General features: G+C 52.2%; 2 protein-coding genes across 2 annotated transcripts; both read left to right on the forward strand.

Annotated features, from left to right (window-relative positions):
• The first annotated feature begins 395 nt into the window (after positions 1-395).
• Positions 396-1,328, forward strand: LOC148051276 (olfactory receptor 14A16-like). The gene has a single exon (XM_087738181.1). The coding sequence runs from the start codon at positions 396-398 to the stop codon at positions 1,326-1,328; it is 933 nt and encodes a 310-aa protein (XP_087594307.1).
• A 14,653-nt stretch (positions 1,329-15,981) lies between these two features.
• LOC148051277 (olfactory receptor 14J1-like) lies at positions 15,982-16,917 on the forward strand. The gene has a single exon (XM_087738178.1). It carries the CDS (start codon positions 15,982-15,984, stop codon positions 16,915-16,917), a length of 936 nt encoding a protein of 311 aa, XP_087594304.1.
• Positions 16,918-17,523: the final 606 nt, after the last annotated feature.

The following is a 17,523-nucleotide window of genomic DNA, read 5'->3' on the forward strand; positions in this document are numbered from 1 at the left end:
AAATACCACTCACTGTGATGAGGCAACTAGAAGCAGATAAACAAAACAAAATCCCCACAGCTCTTCTCTGCAGTTCAGTGAATTGGGAGTGACAATGCTGAAAAGCTCTTTAAGACCACGAGTGGATTAACATCACTCCCAGTTTGTATTTATCTCTTGTTGTAGGGCAGAACTGACTCCTCCAGAGCCCAGAGCAGAGCCCCCTGCTTTGTGGGGCATCCTCAGCCAGCACCCACCAGTGTTCACAAAAGGGACCAGCCAAAGGATTTCTGAAAGGGGAGAGGCAATTTGGGGGGTTTCCATAAGAACTGGAATAAGTTTTGCTGTGAGATGTCTACCCTAACTTGTCACTGCCTTTTCCTGCTTGGACAGGTCCCAGTGCCCAGAGGAAGCGAATGTGCAACAGCAGCTCCATCACTCAGTTCCTCCTCCTGGCATTCGCAGACACACAGGGGCTGCAGCTCTTGACCTTCTGCCTCTTCCTGGCCATCTACCTGGCTGCCCTCCTGGGCAACGGCCTCATCATCACTGCCATAGCCTGTGACCACCGCCTCCACACCCCCATGTACTTCTTCCTCCTCAACCTCTCCCTCCTCGACCTGGCCTCCATCTCCACCACTCTCCCCAAAGCCATGGCCAATGCCCTGTGGGGCACCAGGGCCATCTCCTACTTGGGATGTGCTGCACAGCTCTTTTTCTTTCTCTTCTTGATCTCAGCAGAGTATTTTCTTCTCACTGTCATGTCTTATGACCGCTACGTGGCCATCTGCAAACCTCTGCACTACGGGACCCTGCTGGGCAGCAGAGCTTGTGTCCACATGGCAGCAGCTGCCTGGGGCACTGGGTTTCTCAATGCTCTCCTGCACACTGCCAATACATTTTCACTACCCCTCTGCCAAGGCAATGTCCTGGACCAGTTCTTCTGTGAAATCCCCCAGATCCTCAAGCTCTCCTGCTCAGATGCCTACCTCAGGGAAGTGGGGCTAATTGTGGTTAGTGTCTGTTTCGCATTTGGGTGTTTTGTTTTCCTTGTGGTGTCCTATGTGCAGATCTTCAGGGCCGTGCTGAGGATCCCCTCTGAGCAGGGACAGCACAAAGCCTTCTCCACGTGCCTCCCTCACCTGGCTGTGGTCTCCCTCTTTGTCAGCACTGGGATATTTGCCTACCTGAAGCCCCCTGACACCTCCTCCCCATTCCTGGATGTGGTGGTGGCAGTCCTGTACTCTGTGGTGCCTCCAGCAGTGAACCCCCTCATCTACAGCATGAGGAATCAGGAGCTCAAGGATGCAGTGTGGAAACTGATGACTGGATTATTTTCAAAAGCATGAAACTGTTTGTCTTCTTCTGCAAATCACTTAATGTAATTCATTACAGGCCCAGCCTGCCTTCTGTAATTTTTTTCGGTGTTGGTTTTGAGTTTTGGGGTTTTTTTGCTTTGTTTTACTTTTGGTAATCTTGTCCACAAAGAAATGTCATGATTTTTGCTCTTTCTAATGATGTATGTCTATCCAGATTCTGTGTGACCCACAGACTGTGTACATGAGGAGTCGTGCTCTCTGTGTGTTTAATGAAAATAAAGGACCTTCCAGTGACTTGTTAGTCTGAGATCCTGCCTCCAAGACTTCTCTGGAGCTGCAGGGGCAGTGCCTGTGTGCAGAGGTGGAGGCAAAAGGAGTCCCGGCACAGCAGCACTGCCAGGGAGCACCAGTGCTTGGTCTTCCCAGAGCTGCTCACTTTCCACTTCAGCGCTGTCCTTCTTAGCTCTTGTGTTGGTGTAAGGCCTGAGTGCTCTTGAAGCTTGGTCACAGTCCTGCTGGGTGGCCGTCCTGTGACTGCAGGCAGGGACAGGCAATGGGCACCTCTGTGACAGAGCTGGCCTCCATAGCAGCATTTCCATCATACAAGGTGATCTCCTCAGGGCAGTGCCTGAAGCTTCGGTCTTCTTTCCAAGTGTCTCTCAAGAACATGCCCAGGAAAATGCCCAGGACAGAAAACACCAGTGAATAGCTAAAATGTGTGAGTGTGCAGGGTGGGGGCAAACAGCAGTGTCCTCGCACCACCAGGCTCCTGGGAGAGCCATGAAGAAGCAGCAGAGCAGGCTCTGATCTATTCCCGTGTGCGCTGGACACCCCAGGGAAGCTGCCCCAGGACAATCATCACAGACCTGCCAATAAAAACGACCGCTTCCAGCACTAGCCTCTCAGCCCACCTCCAAGAGGTCCTGTATCCCTCTATGGAGGGACACCAAATGACTTGTTCAGAAGTCCATGTTTGCATTGTAAAGAGGAGGCCTAAGCATCCACATCGTATGCATGTGGTGAGATGAACCCGAGTGAGCACAAACACAGTCATCTGTTCCTGGGGGTGCTGCGAAGGCCTGTGGGACAGCCAGTGTCTTGAGGTCGCTTCACGTTGGGAGTAACATTCCCTGGGAAACCACCTGAATGCAGCACTGGGATGTCCTTCCTTGAACCGAGGTCCCTGTGTCCGTTCCTCATGCTGTGGGGCATCTCAGATGAGTGCAGAGCCGCGCAACACACTGCAGGGCTGAGGTGCCTGCCACCCTCTGGCAGTGGCAACAGGAGGCCAGAAAGACACTGTGACTGCTGCAATGCACTGCCTCTGCGTGTGCAAGGGAAGGACTCGTGTCTGAACACCCCTGTGAGTATGCAGAGTGCATGAGGCAAGCTCGAATATGGACACCTCACAGAGCCCCGACACTTCTGAGTGTGACTCCAGGAACAGCCCCCACTGTCCCCATGACGTTTCTCTCACCTGCCTTGGAAAGGCTCATTGCAAATGCCTCTGTCTGCTCTATCACTCTTCCTTGGCTTTCTGGCTTGTGCCTTCAAATGTACAGTAGGAAAGAAGCACACCTGCGGAGCATCTCAACCCTGCAGTCAGAAGGGGTTCTGCAAGCACGAGCGACACTGCCCTTTGGAAGGCGGCATTTCTCACCTTTCAGAAGGCACAGAGCCCATCTAGAGAGCATGAATGCACTCAGAGGCACCTTCCTGTTTCACCTCTCTGAACTGCCTTCACAATTTCTTTAAGCAATTAACAAAGAAACAAATGTTTTTCCATGTAGGTATCACCTCTGCTCACAGCAGCGTTAGTACTATTTTTGGCACCTTTTGCAGGTACTGAGTGCTTCCTGCTGGTGGCCACATCCTACAATCAGTGCTGGGCTCTGTGCCACTGGCTTCTCTCTGCAAGGCTCCTGAACTGGAAGGTCTGTCTCGAGTAGGCAGCTGCACCTTGGCTCGGGGTATTTATGCCATCTACAGGAATCATTTCATTCTTGTCCCAGATACAGGTCTGTGGTCCCAGTGGAGCGGACCACCTCTTCCGTGATTTCACTGGAGCTCTCCTGCAGTGCCACCGTGACATTCATGCTGTGTGCTTTCATAACCTGCTTTTTAGAGCCAGTCCTCCCCTTCCTGTTCACACGGGCATCCTGTGTGGGCGTCAGAGCTGCCAACCTGGAGCAGCTCTCCCGCCCAGCATGGGCAGACAGAAGGTCTTCTCCACCTGCTCCTCTCACCTCACCAGTGCCACTGTTTCCTATGACACCCTCGTCATTGTCTGTGTGATGCCCAGAAGAGCCCTCCTGAGATCATTTGACAAACCCCTTTTTCTACACCATCCTCAGGCCCCTGCTCAATACGTTCATCTCCAGCCTGTGGACCAGAAAGGTTTGGGGGGAGGGGGACACTAAGGAAAATGCTCAGAAAAGCTGTCAGCTGCACGTTGGAGTTGTGGGCCTGCAGGAAGGACCCGGGCATTCCTCTGGAGGTGGATACAGAGAGGGCTTTGGGTGTGGGAAGGGGCAGAGAGGTGCTGGTGGAGCTGGCCGGCATTATCATGACACCTCTCTCAAACATCTTGGAAAGGCTAGAGCAATCAGGGAGGTTTCAAGGTCCTCAGAAAAGGCAAATATCAAACCCATCTTCAAGGAGGTCTGGGAGAATCACAGGCTGGTCAGCTTCACCTCAGTCCCTGGGAAGGTGATGGGGCAAGTCCTCCTGCAGCCATCTCCAGGTATTGAAGGCAAAGAAAAAGATTGCTGAACCTATATGGGCGGGGAAATTAGGTGATGTTGCATACCTGGACTTTAACAAGGCCTTAGACATGGTCTGCCGTGATCTCTTTATAGCCAGACTGGTCGTACCTGGACTGAAGAAGTAGGTGATGATGTGAGTGGGAGTTATGCAGGACGATTAGGCCCCGATGTCATCAGTGGTACGGAGTCCTCCTGGCAGCCTGTCATTTTTGGCATTCCTCTGTGACCAGCACTTGGGCCAACACTGCTGAATTATCTTTATTATCTCCCTGTGTGGTGGGATGGAGCGCACCTTCAGCTCCTTTGTAGATGAGGGCAAGCGGAAGGAGAGCCTTTGAAATGCTTCAACTAGGTCACCCTGTGTCCAGCAGAAGAGCTGGATAAGACAATGCTCAGGTCTCTTCCAACATGAGTTATTCTATGGTGCAAGGAATCGTTCCGTTGAAGAGCTCATTGAAGACAGAATAGGCAGAAGAAGGAGAAAAGACAGAGGGGCAGAATTAGAGAGACAAGATATCCCAATATAAATATAGTTCTTCTGAGCAATGTTTGAACCATCGATAAGAACATTTATTTTGATAAGGGGCTGCAGAAGACTATTCACGTAGTGAAAGAGAGCATCATCAGTTTGCTAGTACATACCCTTGGTGCTGTTTAAAAAAAAAAAACATTGAAAAAAATAATGAAAATTAATTAAAAAACCTAGCAATGCTGGAAATGGAGACTTTTTCAGCTCTTCCAAAGAGTTCTTTTCTGCAGAGGTTTCAAGTTTGTCCTAAAATCTACATTCAGGCCTTGCTTCAGTTATCCACACAGAGGTGGTCACTGCCTCCAGGATGCCCTGGCGAAGATGAAGCACCCGTGTGGGAAATGCATCCCAGGAGATATGGGAGCTCTTCTGGAGCATGAGCTGGGATGCAGGCAGAGTACCTCAGGGGTGGGGGAGGGCATCACCTGCCACCAGCACTGCTGGGGTGGCTGAGCAGGGACCTCTCCAGCACAGCAGCACACTGTGTCCCCTTGGCTGCTGGCTCTGAGGGCACTTCTGACTGGCCAGCAGTGGGCAGACAGACACTTGGAGGTCTTGAAAGCCCTTACGTTACTGTCCCCAACAAGATGAAAGATTTGGGGAGGTCAGGGGTAGCTGGGACTGGAAGATGGTAGATTTGGGGGAGGGAAGAGGGGCTTGACCAAAAGAAGTGAAAGATTTTCAAGAGGTAAGATGAGTTCAGGTAATGTTGATGCCTCTGCAACGCTGACTGTGAAAACATTCATGTTAGGCCTTTACCCTATTTCTAACCAGCACCCTTAAGTCCTAAGCCTGCCCCTAAATGCTACCCCTCACCCTGCAAGGAATCCACTGCTCTAATCCCTCACCTCAAAGTTTACCTCTAAACCAAAGCCCAAACACAGAACCCCTTACCCCTACTCTTACCCTATTGATCCCATAATCCCTTGCCCATACCTCCAGCATTAAAATGCTGGCCTTAAACCTAGCCCTCACCCCAGGCCCAAACAAAACCCTCATCCACAAAGGAAGCCCCTACCCTAAACACCAACCAGACACGCTCAGCAGAACACCAAACCTACCCTATAAACCTTTGCCTAATCCCTAACCATGCAAGGTGAGCTGTAGTCCCTAAACCCTAACCTCAACACCTAAGCTCCAAAGCCGTTATTTCCCGTGCTCTAATCCCCTCACCTTCAACCCTTTCCTAACCCTAACTTAAGCAGTTTGGCCCCTTGGGGCAGGGGGAGGATCGTGAGGTCCCAGAACAGTCGCATGGCACTGGAAGAGGAATGTGAGGTGACCTGTATCTGATCAGCTCATAGGCCACAAGGATGGGTGGGAATGCTATGGCGAGGTCAGCTGTGCCTCAGGATCTCCTGGGCCAGCAGGAGGCACAAGGCCTTGAAGGTGGCTGTGAGGTCACTTCTGTCTCTGGAGTTGATAGGGCAGCAGCAGGAACATGGCTGGGAATGGGACTGCGAGGTCACTTCTTTCTGCAGTAGCTGATAGGTCAGCCCTGGACTCATGGCTGGGATACGTGCTTTTAGGCTCACATCTGCCAGTGTCTCTGACAGACCAGCAGAAGGCACGGGGTTGGCAAGTTGATTGTGGGAATCCCTAAGTGCCTGGTAGGCCCATGCAGGAAGAGGGCTTGGATAGGGGCTGTCATGTCCTTTCCACCTGAGTACCCGATGGGACAGCAGTGCGCACGTGATTTGGTTGTGTCTACTGCACAAGCTGAAAGGCCAGCAGCAGGCACGTGGCTTGGACGATCACGGTGAGGTTACTTCTGTCCAGTCAGCGGGTGCAGCAAGTCTTGCAGATCCCGTCTGTAGAAGGGTTATCCCATTTTGCTTCTGTGATCACTTTCAGTGTTTTCTTAGAAGAAAAAAATTCAAGTCATCCTTTCAGTAGAAAGCCCCAAAAGAGGGGGTTCACATGTGAATTCCTTGTTGCAGTTTCAGATAAAAGGAAGGACAAGCAGGTGGCCTAAGCACCGGCACCAGGTGGGAGCTTCCTGCAGACTTCTCATTACAATCAAGTTTATGCTGCAACCCAGCAATATGCTCAGCACAACATGGCTTGAAGGTCAAGCTGTGCATGGAGCACAGCACAGCGCAGGCCTGGGTCTACTCAGATTTACTAGTACATAGATGACTAACTCTTTGATGTACAATGGTCTTCTGGTCAGGATCCCTGAACTGCCTGAGGAAGGTCAGGAAGAGGATGAGGTGTCCTCTAGACAGCTGGAGGAAGGGACACAAATTTAGGTAATCACTGGGGATTTTGAAGACCATGGACCTCTGCTAGAAGGCCTTGTTTAGAGGGAAGGTGGATGGTGATCCCTGACCCAACATGGGGGAATGCTCTCCTGGACTTGTTTTTCACAAGAAGACAAGGCAGGACTGGTGGAAGATGTTGAGGGTAGCTTTGGCTGCAGTGCGAGTGAGGTGGTAGGGTAGAAAACCCTGAGGGAAGTCAGCAAGACAAATTGTAGCAGTGCTGAGCAGAGAGGAAGGATCACCTGCACCAACTATTTGGCAGTGGTCTTCCTAACGCAGCCCAGGTTGCCACTGTCTGCCTTTGCTGCAAAGGTGCAAAGCCAGGAGAAGAGGAGAGGAAAGGAGGGGAGAGGAGAGGACATGCACTGTTGTGCATGATGGGAGGATGAGGGCCACTGGGCATCAGCTGAAACAAGAGAGGAAAATCCTTCTCCCCATCAAGACACTCAAGCACTGAAGCAGATTGCCCAGAGAGCTTGTGTCATCTCCATCCTTGCAGCTTTTCAAGCCCCAAATGAATAAGGTCCTGAGCAACCTGCTCTGAGGCCATCGCTGACCCTGCTGAGAGCAGGAGGTTGGCCTAGAGATCTCTTGAGGTCCCTTCCAGCATGAATGATTCTGTGCTTCCATCCACAACAGATCTTTCCTTTATGATGGGAGGGAAAGCACTCAGGTTCCCAGTGACCATTGAAGTCAGCCAGAAAGAGGCTTGGTCAGATGATCTGTGGCTTTCTTGTCCCACTCCAGGCATTGTTGCCCAGATGTGGGGCCGCTTGGCAGCTACCCCTCCAAGACCCTCATTACTTCCTTTGCTTCAACTTTTCTTACCTTTTTCCCTCTTTTCCCACTCACAATTTCTTCCCCTTCACCATCCCAGTACCCTCCCATACAAACAGCACATCTCTCTTTACCTTTTCCTCCCTGGCCCTGCTTTGGCTTCCTGTGTACCCTCGTTTGGTGATTCTGAGCTTGTCATCATGGGAATTCCTGTGTTGGTCAGCAATTCCATTAAACCAGTACCTCCTTCTATTAGCTGTAGTGTCCTGCAGTTCCTCATGCTGTTTTCTTGTCAGAGGCACCACTAAGCTGGTGGGCCATCTGTACGTACACATGAACAGCTGTGCCAACAGAGCTTCACTCCAGAGGCACCTTGAGAAACTCTGGGATCTGGCAACAGAAACCTCAGGAAGTTTTACAAGGAGAAGTTGCACGTGCTTTTTTTGGGGTAGAATAAGCCCAAACATGAGGGCAGGCTGGGACCTGAACAGCTCCGGAGTGACCCTGAGAAGAAGGGCGTGGGCACTAAGAGGAACGCCATAGGAGCCAGTGGTACCTGCTCACCATGAAGAAAGCCAGCTGCATAGAGGGCTGCCTTGGTTGGAGCATGGGCACCCAGAGAAGGGAGTTATCATCGCCCTTGTCTCAGCACTGGTGTGGCCACATCCGGACTAGTGTGTCTGGGTGTGGGGCTCCCCGGTCTGGAGGAATGGGGAGGAACTGGAGGGGTTCTAGAGGAGATGTGGCAGGATGGGGTTTGGGGCCTGTGTGGAGAGTCTGAGGGACCTGGGCTTCTTTAGCGTGGTGAAGTGGAGGCTCAGGGCACCATAGTAGTAGCATGCAACTGCTTGAAGGGTGTTTTCAGAGGTGATGGAGCTTTTCCTGGTAGTGGGAAGAGAAGGAATCCTCCACAAAGTGCAGCTTGGAAGGTTCAGACTGGATGTGAGAAAAAAGAAATGTCACTGAAAGGGTAGCCTTGTGGTGCAAGAGGTGACCCAGAGGGAGTCTGGATCAGCCCGTGGCTTTGTGTTTCAAGGAATGGCCTGTGAGAGTAAAAAGGCATCAGTGAAGGTCTAGAAATGCTGGGGTGAGTGGTAGGTGGGAAAGCAAGAAGGATGTCAGCAGCCTGAAGGGAAAGAGGTGCAGGCATGGGACAGTATAGGACCATGCAGTAGAGATGGCCAAGGGCTCTAGTGAGGCTGAGAGGACCAACAGGACTGGGGTCTTTGTTGTCTTGCCTATAGCAGTTGCCTCTGCCACCAAGGCTGGTGAGATGGAACTTTAATTTGAGGGTCTCGGGATCTGCCTTCCCAGGGCCTGGGGGTCAGGGTTTGGCCTTTCTGCTTCATGAAACAAAGCAAAGGGTTGGCTCAGCGTTACAGGCACCTGCACAAAGCCTTTGCCTACCTGCAATCATGGCCTCCAATTATCTGCTCTAACAAGTCCCTGGGGAGGCTTTGTCAGTAATGGTCCTCAGTGGGGCCCATTAATGCTTCAAGGTACTTTGGGTTTAGCTTTGGACTTTGACTTCTTGAGCATTTTGTTCAGTCTTCTCTCAGTATCTGAGGTTCATGGAATGAGCCCCAAATGCCCTAACGAGCTCTTTATCTTTCTGTAATTTTCTTCAAGTCTTCAAGACTTGTACCGCTAATTGGAGCTGTTTCATAGTGTAGTTAAGGAGGAAGATTTCAAAGTGCACCTAGTAAGAATTATTTTTTCTTTTAAAAAGAATACTTTATTACCTTTTAGTTTAGAGAAGAGGTTGGAGCAGCATTCTCCAGATGATAATGATCCAGAGTGTCTCCTCAGGAGGTACAGACCAGTAGGAGAATGAGTTCCTTGAGGTCTGACACCGTATGGACAGCCTTGCTCCTTCCCTCCCAAAGCTCACCGTTTCTGACATTGGCCCCCTGGGACTTGCATCACGGTTCCTTACATCAGACTTCTGCCCTGAAGTCAGCAGCTGGATGCTACAGGTCCTTTGCATCATGTCCCACCTGCTCTCCTTCGAGGACTGGCTGCCTACAGGCAGAGAAGAATTTTTCCTATTTGCAAGCAAAGAAAAGAAAAGCATGATTGGATTTCATAAACAATAAAGCACACTCTGTAACCACAGGCTAAGTACAAACTGCCTTTAATGAGGTTGCCTTTCTACAAGGGATAATCTTATGAGAAATATTTTCTCTAGATAGATACAAAAAGGTAGACAAAAACACAATTAAACAGCTGGCTAAGAAGACAATTGGACTGTTGAAGGAGAAGTAAGCTTTTACTCCCTGAAGCTCCAAGCAGCTGCATAGGTGAGAGGTATCTGAATGAACAAAGATTAAGGGGAGGAGAAAGCTGGAGAAAAATGGCAAGGGCCCTTGCCCAGGCAGTCTGCATCTGCAAAGGTGACTTCAGAAATGGCCATTGTATCAGGACAGGTGCAAATATATTAAAGGTTAGAGAAACTGAACAGACCGTGTAACAGGCAAAATGGTGGTAACGAAGTCACAGGGGAAGATCGATGTTTCTTTTGAATCTCCCTTTTGACTTGGGATGGGCAGAGGTCTCTTGTGAGTGAGGACAAGGCAATGTTGCACCCATCTTTGAAAGGGGCCCAAGGTGCGACCCTGGGAACCCCAGGCTGTACAAGCTCACTTTGGTGAGGAATCTGCCATCAATTAGAGTCCTCTTGGGTGACTTCTCTGGGCACCTAAAAGAGAAGAGTGTGCCCAAAAGCAGTCAGCATGGACTTCCCAAGGGTAAATCCTACTTCAGTAAGGCAGTGGTGACAGTAAGGAAAGCTCTCAGGTTTCCTGTGACCATGGAAGAAAGTCACATGTCAGTACAGTCAGAGCAGCTGCAGCTTTCTTGTCCTGCTCCTGGCTGTGTTGCTTCAGATGCAGGGCTACTTGACAGGTATCCCCAAACAGCCCTGATCATTTCCTTTGCTTCACCTGCTTTCGTTTCCTTTTCATTAATTTCCCACCTCTCAAGTGCTACTCTTGAACCAGCCTTAGCCCCTCCCCTGCAAAAAGTCCACCCCTTTTCACCATTTCCCCACTGGCGCTGCCTTTCCTCATTTTTACCCACCTTTGCTGTTTCTGAGGTGGTTATCACAGTGCTTTCTACCTTGATCAGCAACTCCATTACACTAGTACTCTTTTCTTATCATGAGTAGTGTCCTGCAGCTGCTTAAGTTATGGTCTTGTTAAAGGCACCATGACTCAGGATGGACATCAGCACATGTACTTTCAGTGCTTGACTGCTGGAGGTTCAGTCCAGAGGGACCTTGACACATCTGAGGATTTGGCCAACAGAAACCTGAAGGTTTAGAAGGAAAAGCTGGAGAACAACTCCATGCAGCAGCACGGGCAGTGACCATACCAGCTAAGGAGTGCCCTGAGGAGAAGGGCCTGCGAGTCATGATGGTTGCCATAGGAGCCCGTGGGCTTTGCATTTCAAAAGGAAAATGGAGAGACTGGAGAGGGTCCAGAGGAGGTCTGCCAAGATGGAGTGAGGAGCGTAAAGCAGGAGGTGTGAGGAGAGTCTGAGGGAACTGGGCCTCTCTAGCCTGCTGAAGTGGAGGCATGGGGCCACCTAATAAGAGCCTAGACCTACCTAGAGAGGTGACAGATCCAAGCCCTCTTCTACAGTGGCTGATGGTGTGAGAGAGGCAACAGCCACAAACTGCCTCTTGGCAGCTTTAGGCTGAGCCTTAGGAAAGGTAAAATGGACTAGGAGGAGCATTGCTGTGACCTCCACCTTTGGAGCTCTTCAGGTTTCAGCTCCGCAGTCACAGCTAGCCTGGAGGCTGGACTAGAGTCCCTCTGAAGTCTCTTTCCCACCAACTCTTCCAGGAGCCTGAGCCTTGACCATGTGCCCTATGAGAAAAGATTAAGGTGGAGGTGAGGGTCTCTACATCATATGCTCACAGGACAATTCAGGGTGGAAGGGAGCTAAGGAGGTTGGTAGTCCCGTACCCAGCTCTAAGCAGGGTGAACTCTGAGGTCAGCCCAGGTTGCTCAGTAAATGTCAGCATCCAGAGAGAGAGTTTACACATGAACCAGGCCACCGTCTAGGCCACCATTACAGAAATGGAGATGAGGTGTTTGACCAGCTCCCTGAACACAGCTATGGGTATGCCATGCCTCCTGAGATTCCTGGGAATATCCACCTTCTTGTCCAGAGGAGAGGGATCCTTATGCAAGTTTCCTGGCATATCTCCAGAGCATGGGGTGCTTTAGGCTGGAAACAGAATTGAAAGCTTCTGACATGGGTACTATCAACTTCATTGCTAAAGGAGAGGGAGATGGAGGGATCTCAGCATTTCCAGGTTCCTGCCGATGATTTAAGGCCTCAGAGAAAGGAGCTGAAGACAACAGCTGTGAACTAGCGTAGCCTTTAGATCATTTCATATAGGAAGACTCTGCTCCCCCATTTCAGTCATTGGCACCAGAAATCTCACCTGCTTTGCCTTTCTCTCCTCCCAAAACCTGACTAAGCAAAAGGAGGTAAGGCAGCAGAAAGGTCCTTAGGGCTCCGTGAATCAGCTGGGGTCTGGCACTTGGAGGGTACAGTGCCGTTCCATTGCACATCCCATAAAGAATCAAACTGGGAAGTGAGTCTGCAAGTCTGTATCAGTAAGGTCCATGGACAGGCAAGGCTGTGTCCATGGCTGTGTCTGGAGACCCGTACACCTCCAGCATAGATCAAGCTGGGGCTGAAACTCAGGCCTGAGCTTCAATGGTCTCCTGGGTCCATGGACAGAGATGCAGGTGGAGGCTCCCTGTGAGGCTGGTCATGGCCATGAAGGCCTATGGCTGCTCTCAGGGCCCACACATGGGATCCCACCTGCCACTGCTCTCAACAGACCACATTATCACTCCCTGATGTATGATGTTTGTGCTCTCTCCTTCCCCATTTCCCTGGGGATCCGGGAGACAACCATTTCTTGGTCACTACAGCCAAGGATGACAGTGGTCTTCACATCCCTGACGAGCCCTTCCTCTTTTGGGAGTATCAGGTCCAGGTGAGCATTACACTGGGTGGTTCAGTTAGAAGCTGACCAACAAAAAAGCTGCTGCCTAACCTGTAACATGTCCCATAGAGAACCTCCATATATCTGAGCTGCCCTGACATCACACAAGGCATCCCCCACTTCTCATCTCCCCTGTCAGTCTCTCCTCAGGACACTGTATCTCCAGCAACCACAAAAGCCATGGGAGCTGTCCTTCCCTAACTCAACTCTCATTCCACTGATGTCACAGCTCTGTGATGGCACAGGGGGCTCCTGCTCTCTGTGCCCCAGGCTGTGGGCTTTGGTGCCCATTTGGGCTGCAGCACCTCAGATGTGGCACCAGGGCCAAGGGCAGACTTGTCACATGGAAACCTGGTGCCCAGAGACGGGACCCCGTGTGTGGCAAGGCTTTGCTTCCCAGCAGAGGCATGCTGGAGTGGGTGGCAGGTGGTGCCATAATGATGGATGAGGTTCCCACACCGAGAGATCCTCACCAGGCTGCAGGATGATGCCCCCAGATGCTTCCCAGTCTCTCAGTACTGCTCCATTATCGTGGACTACATCTAGCACCTCAAATGTCACCAGGGGCTTGTGAGTCAACTCCTGGTCTCCATCTCCATCAATGACTTTTCGACCACAGAAAAGGAGTGCAGGTGCCTATTTGTAACAGACGCCATGACAGAAGCAAGAGGAATCCCACCTCCTGGGGGTTTGTGGCAGGCAGGGGAGGGAGCTGAGGTCCCTTCCAGCCCCAGCACTACAAATCCAGCATGAGATTGCCCCCATTGACTCAGCTGATTGCCTTCCCTCAGCATGGCTAAAGGAGATGCCTCCCTGGCAGTCTCCAGGTGTCCCACCTCATGATGGGCCAAGGCAGGGGGATTCTCAGACCTAACTGTGTCTGGGAGAGGAGAAAGGGCACTGCTGCAAAGAAACCTCTCTGCAGAGGTGAGAGAGGCAACATCGGTGATTCCTTCAGTCTCTTCCCAAGCAGGTTCCTGGAGAGCCCCAGGGAGACCTGGAGGGAGCGCTGAGTGGGGTGGGGGGCAGAGAAAGTGACGTCTTGGGCAGGTGCCCTCCTCCGGGGCTGAGACAGGCTCCTGGGGTGGAGGGAGCTCCTGGGAAGCAGGCAGCAGTGCAGAGAGACAGCTCTGCCAAGGAGCAACTCCTCTGCCAAGCGCAGCAGGGCTCTGGGCAAAGGAGTAGGGCAGAGCGAGATTAAAGGCAGGCTGGAGTGGGAGGAGAGAGGAGAGCTGCAAGGGAAGAAACCTTTCCAGCCCTTGACACGGGAAGTCTCTTGGTGCAGGGCAATGCAGCTGCCATTGCGGGAAGGGTCTCCGAAAGCGTTCGTAGCCTCCAGGGTCTGTCAGGAGGCCTCCCAGCCCAGGGGCTCATGTTAGACAAGGGGGAAGGGGTGAAGGCAGGGTGTGCAGCCAGAGCTGCCCAGGGCATTTCAGAGGGGGCTTTTGCAGAGGAAGAGCAAGGCAGGGGATACCTTACAGCTAAAGAGCTTTCCTGAGGCTGTGCTTCCAGTTTCCTGCTGTTTCAGGACAAAGGGAAAAGGCGCTGCTGCGTTTGGCGAGGGAGCCTGAGAGTCCTGAGCTGCCACGCTGAGAGATCAGTAGGTCCGGTAGGAGCCAAGGAAACTGCTTCCATCCACTCCTCTACCTCCAGAGAGCACCAGCATCACCTTTGCTGGCCTCAGCAGGGTTTCTCTGACCTGCTCCTTACTGCCTGCAAGTGGGGAGTACCTCTAGAGAATGCTTGAAACAGGGAGGTTTCTTCAGGTCAGAGCTGAGCAGACAGGAGTGGGTGATGGGGTCGGTGATCCCTGACAGGGAAAAACTGGAGGGCAGAGAAACACCTCCAGGCAGCAGAGACATGGGCAGAGAGCTGTAGGAAACTCCAACCCCAAATGGCATGGGAGGCAGAATTTGGGAAGCTCCCTGTCATGCCCTCCAATGCAGACACCTTCCTCTGCGCAAGACCCCTGCTCTCGTCTCCCACCCAGCACAGCCTCTGCCCTCAAGGCTGTGTGGTCCAGGGCAGGAGTTGCCTCCTCTGCAGCCAGAGCTCTGGCACAGCAGAGGGGCATCTCTCCTGACACGTGGCCGCTTCCCTCTGCAGGGCAAAGGGGCTGAGAGCGACTGCCCTGCGCTTTTGCTAACTGGGAGGTGCTGTGCTCTGCTGGGTAAGGAGAAGGCTTTCCTGAGTGCCCGGCTGCCTCTCCTCTCCTTGCTTCCCTTAGGAGGAGAGTCACAGAGTTCTTCTTTGTTCCTGCCCCTGCTTGTGCTGCTCTTCTTCCTGCTCGTGGGGTCCCTGGCAGTAACGGTGGTGGTGTGGGGCAAGGGGTGGGGGTGGGGAGTGCCTGCTCTGGCCCTGACCTGGGGGGCGCTGCCCTGGAGGTGTTTCCATGGGACCAAGGTGCCCAAGCCCTCTCTTCATTTTCCAGGCTCCAGACACTGCACTCAGTGCTTGGGCAATGAGGCACTGCTTCCCTTAGCAGACAGCACCTTAAGACACCTGATTATGCTGGGCAGGGAGTCCTGCGGGGCTGTGAGCATCCCTCCAGAAGGGCACAGCTCTCCTGCAGGACCTAGGAGATGTCTCAGAGCACCCGATCTGCCCATGCCAATCAGCATCCTTGCCCTGTGCTCTTCCTCATACTCCGCAGAGCTGTGCTGGAAAGGAGAGGTGTTTTGAACTCTGCACCTGGAACAGGACCCCTCTGCTCCCAGGACACTCCAGTGTCTTTTGCAGAGCAACCTCTGGGTGCAGTCGTCCTGCAGCTGAGAGCGGTGCAAGCCCAGAGCAGCTGGGCACCAGGCTGATGGACAGAGCAGCCCTCCTGCATGGGAGCACTGACGCAGGTTTGCACGGAGAGCAACGGGGCAATGGGGGAATTCCAGCCTTTCCAAGACCATTTCCCAAGTGGGATGGGGGTGTCTGAACACTGAGACACATTTGCTGCGCCTCATCTCCCACCTTCCTCTGGGGAAGAAAGCGTCCTTCTGGGCTTTTTGCCCTCCGCTCTAGTGCAGCACAGGGAACTCCTCCCCAGGAAGCCTCCCTCCAAACACCCGGGGCTGTTGCTGCCTCCATGGGTCCTTGCTGGAAAGCAGGGCTGACCCTTCCGGAGCCCCTGGGGAGAGGGCACGGCTCTGCACAGCACACTCAGCCAGCACAAACCAGAGCTGAAGCCTCAGAGCTCTGTAACAGTCCCCCAGGAAAGAAAAACACCCTTAGGTATTGCACAATGAATGAATGAAATTTTGCTGAAAGAAGCTTCTCTGCATTTTTCTCTTTTCTCTCCTTTGGCAGTTTCCATGCCCAGAAGCAGCAGATGTCCAATGGCAGCTCCATGAACGAGTTCCTCCTCCTGGCATTCGCAGACACGCGGGAGCTGCAGCTCTTGCACTTCTGGCTCTTCCTGGCCATCTACCTGGCTGCCCTCCTGGGCAACGGCCTCATCATCACCGCCATAGCCTGCGACCACCGCCTCCACACCCCCATGTACTTCTTCCTCCTCAACCTCTCCCTCCTCGACCTGGCCTCCATCTCCACCACTCTCCCCAAAGCCATGGCCAATGCCCTGTGGGACACCATGGCCATCTCCTACCTGGGATGTGCTGCACAGGTCTTTTTCTTTCTCTTCTTCATTGGAGGAGAATTTTGTATTCTCCCTGTCATGGCCTATGACCGCTATGTGGCCATCTGCAAACCCCTGCACTACGGGACCCTCCTGGGCAGCAGAGCTTGTGTCCACATGGCAGCAGCTGCCTGGGGCACTGGGTTTCTCAGCTCTCTCCTGCACACGGCCAATACATTTTCGCTACCCCTCTGCCAAGGCAATGTCCTGGACCAGTTCTTCTGTGAACTCCCCCAGATCCTCAAGCTCTCCTGCTCAGATGCCTACCTCAGAGAAGCTGGGCTTCTTGTGGTTAGTGCCTGTTTAGTCTTTGGGTGTTTTGTTTTCCTTGTGGTGTCCTATGTGCAGATCTTCAGGGCCGTGCTGAGGATCCCCTCTGAGCAGGGACGGCACAAAGCCTTTTCCACGTGCCTCCCTCACCTGGCCGTGGTCTCCCTGTATGTCAGCACTGCCTTGTTTGCCTATGTGAAGCCCCCCTCCATTTCCTTCCCAGTTATCAAACTGGTGGTATCATTTCTGTACGCAGTGTTTCCTCCAGCAGTGAACCCCCTCATCTACAGCCTGAGGAACCAGGAGATCAATGATGCCCTATCTAAACTTACCCAATGGGCGCTGTCTCACAGACAATAACCTGCCTCCCTTTCCCTGCACATTTCTCAGATTTTATCTTAGTCCATCAGTCTGCTTTTTTCTCTTGTGATAATCCTGATTATAGAGAATTTTGTGGGTTTATACTGCTTGTCTTGAGGCTTGATCTTATTATGTCTGGCCCTTGCACAGCACTGTGTCAAATGTAGCCTGTCAGATAGCAGCTCTTCAATAAAACAGAACCTCCCATGTCCAGGGCCTCAAGGCTTGGCTCTTCCTCCAAAGGTGCTGCAAAGAATATGTCCTGAGGAATTGGTCTTTTAAGGTGTCTGTTCTCCTTGCATTCTCAATGTTTTGGGAGTTAAGGTTGTTACCATTGCGTTCCAAGGACCAAATGCTCTGGATTTAAAAGCTCTCTTCTTGGTGTCCAGTGGCAGGGCAGATGGTCCATGAGCTCCCTTTCTCTTCTCAGGTTTCTTCATGTATGACAGGACTGATGGCATATACCAGACTCTCTGGAAATGAATTTGGAGGGGTGAGGAGAGGAGAGGATGGGGACTTACCATGTGCCCTGGGGCTGGAATGAATGGAGGCTCAGAAGGTGAAACACCCTCAGATGTGAACTCCCTCAAAAGCAAAATACTAAAT

The sequence above is a fragment of the Nipponia nippon genome, unplaced genomic scaffold (assembly GCF_047370975.1).
Source record: "Nipponia nippon isolate SJK-2023a ecotype South Korea unplaced genomic scaffold, ASM4737097v1 scaffold_60, whole genome shotgun sequence".
Taxonomy (NCBI): Eukaryota; Metazoa; Chordata; class Aves; order Pelecaniformes; family Threskiornithidae; genus Nipponia; species Nipponia nippon.

Bases quoted from the DNA above. Each gene is read 5' to 3' on its own strand.
- LOC148051276 (XM_087738181.1), top strand. From the start codon at position 396: ATGTGCAACAGCAGCTCCATCACTCAGTTCCTCCTCCTGGCATTCGCA.
- LOC148051277 (XM_087738178.1), top strand. From the start codon at position 15,982: ATGTCCAATGGCAGCTCCATGAACGAGTTCCTCCTCCTGGCATTCGCA.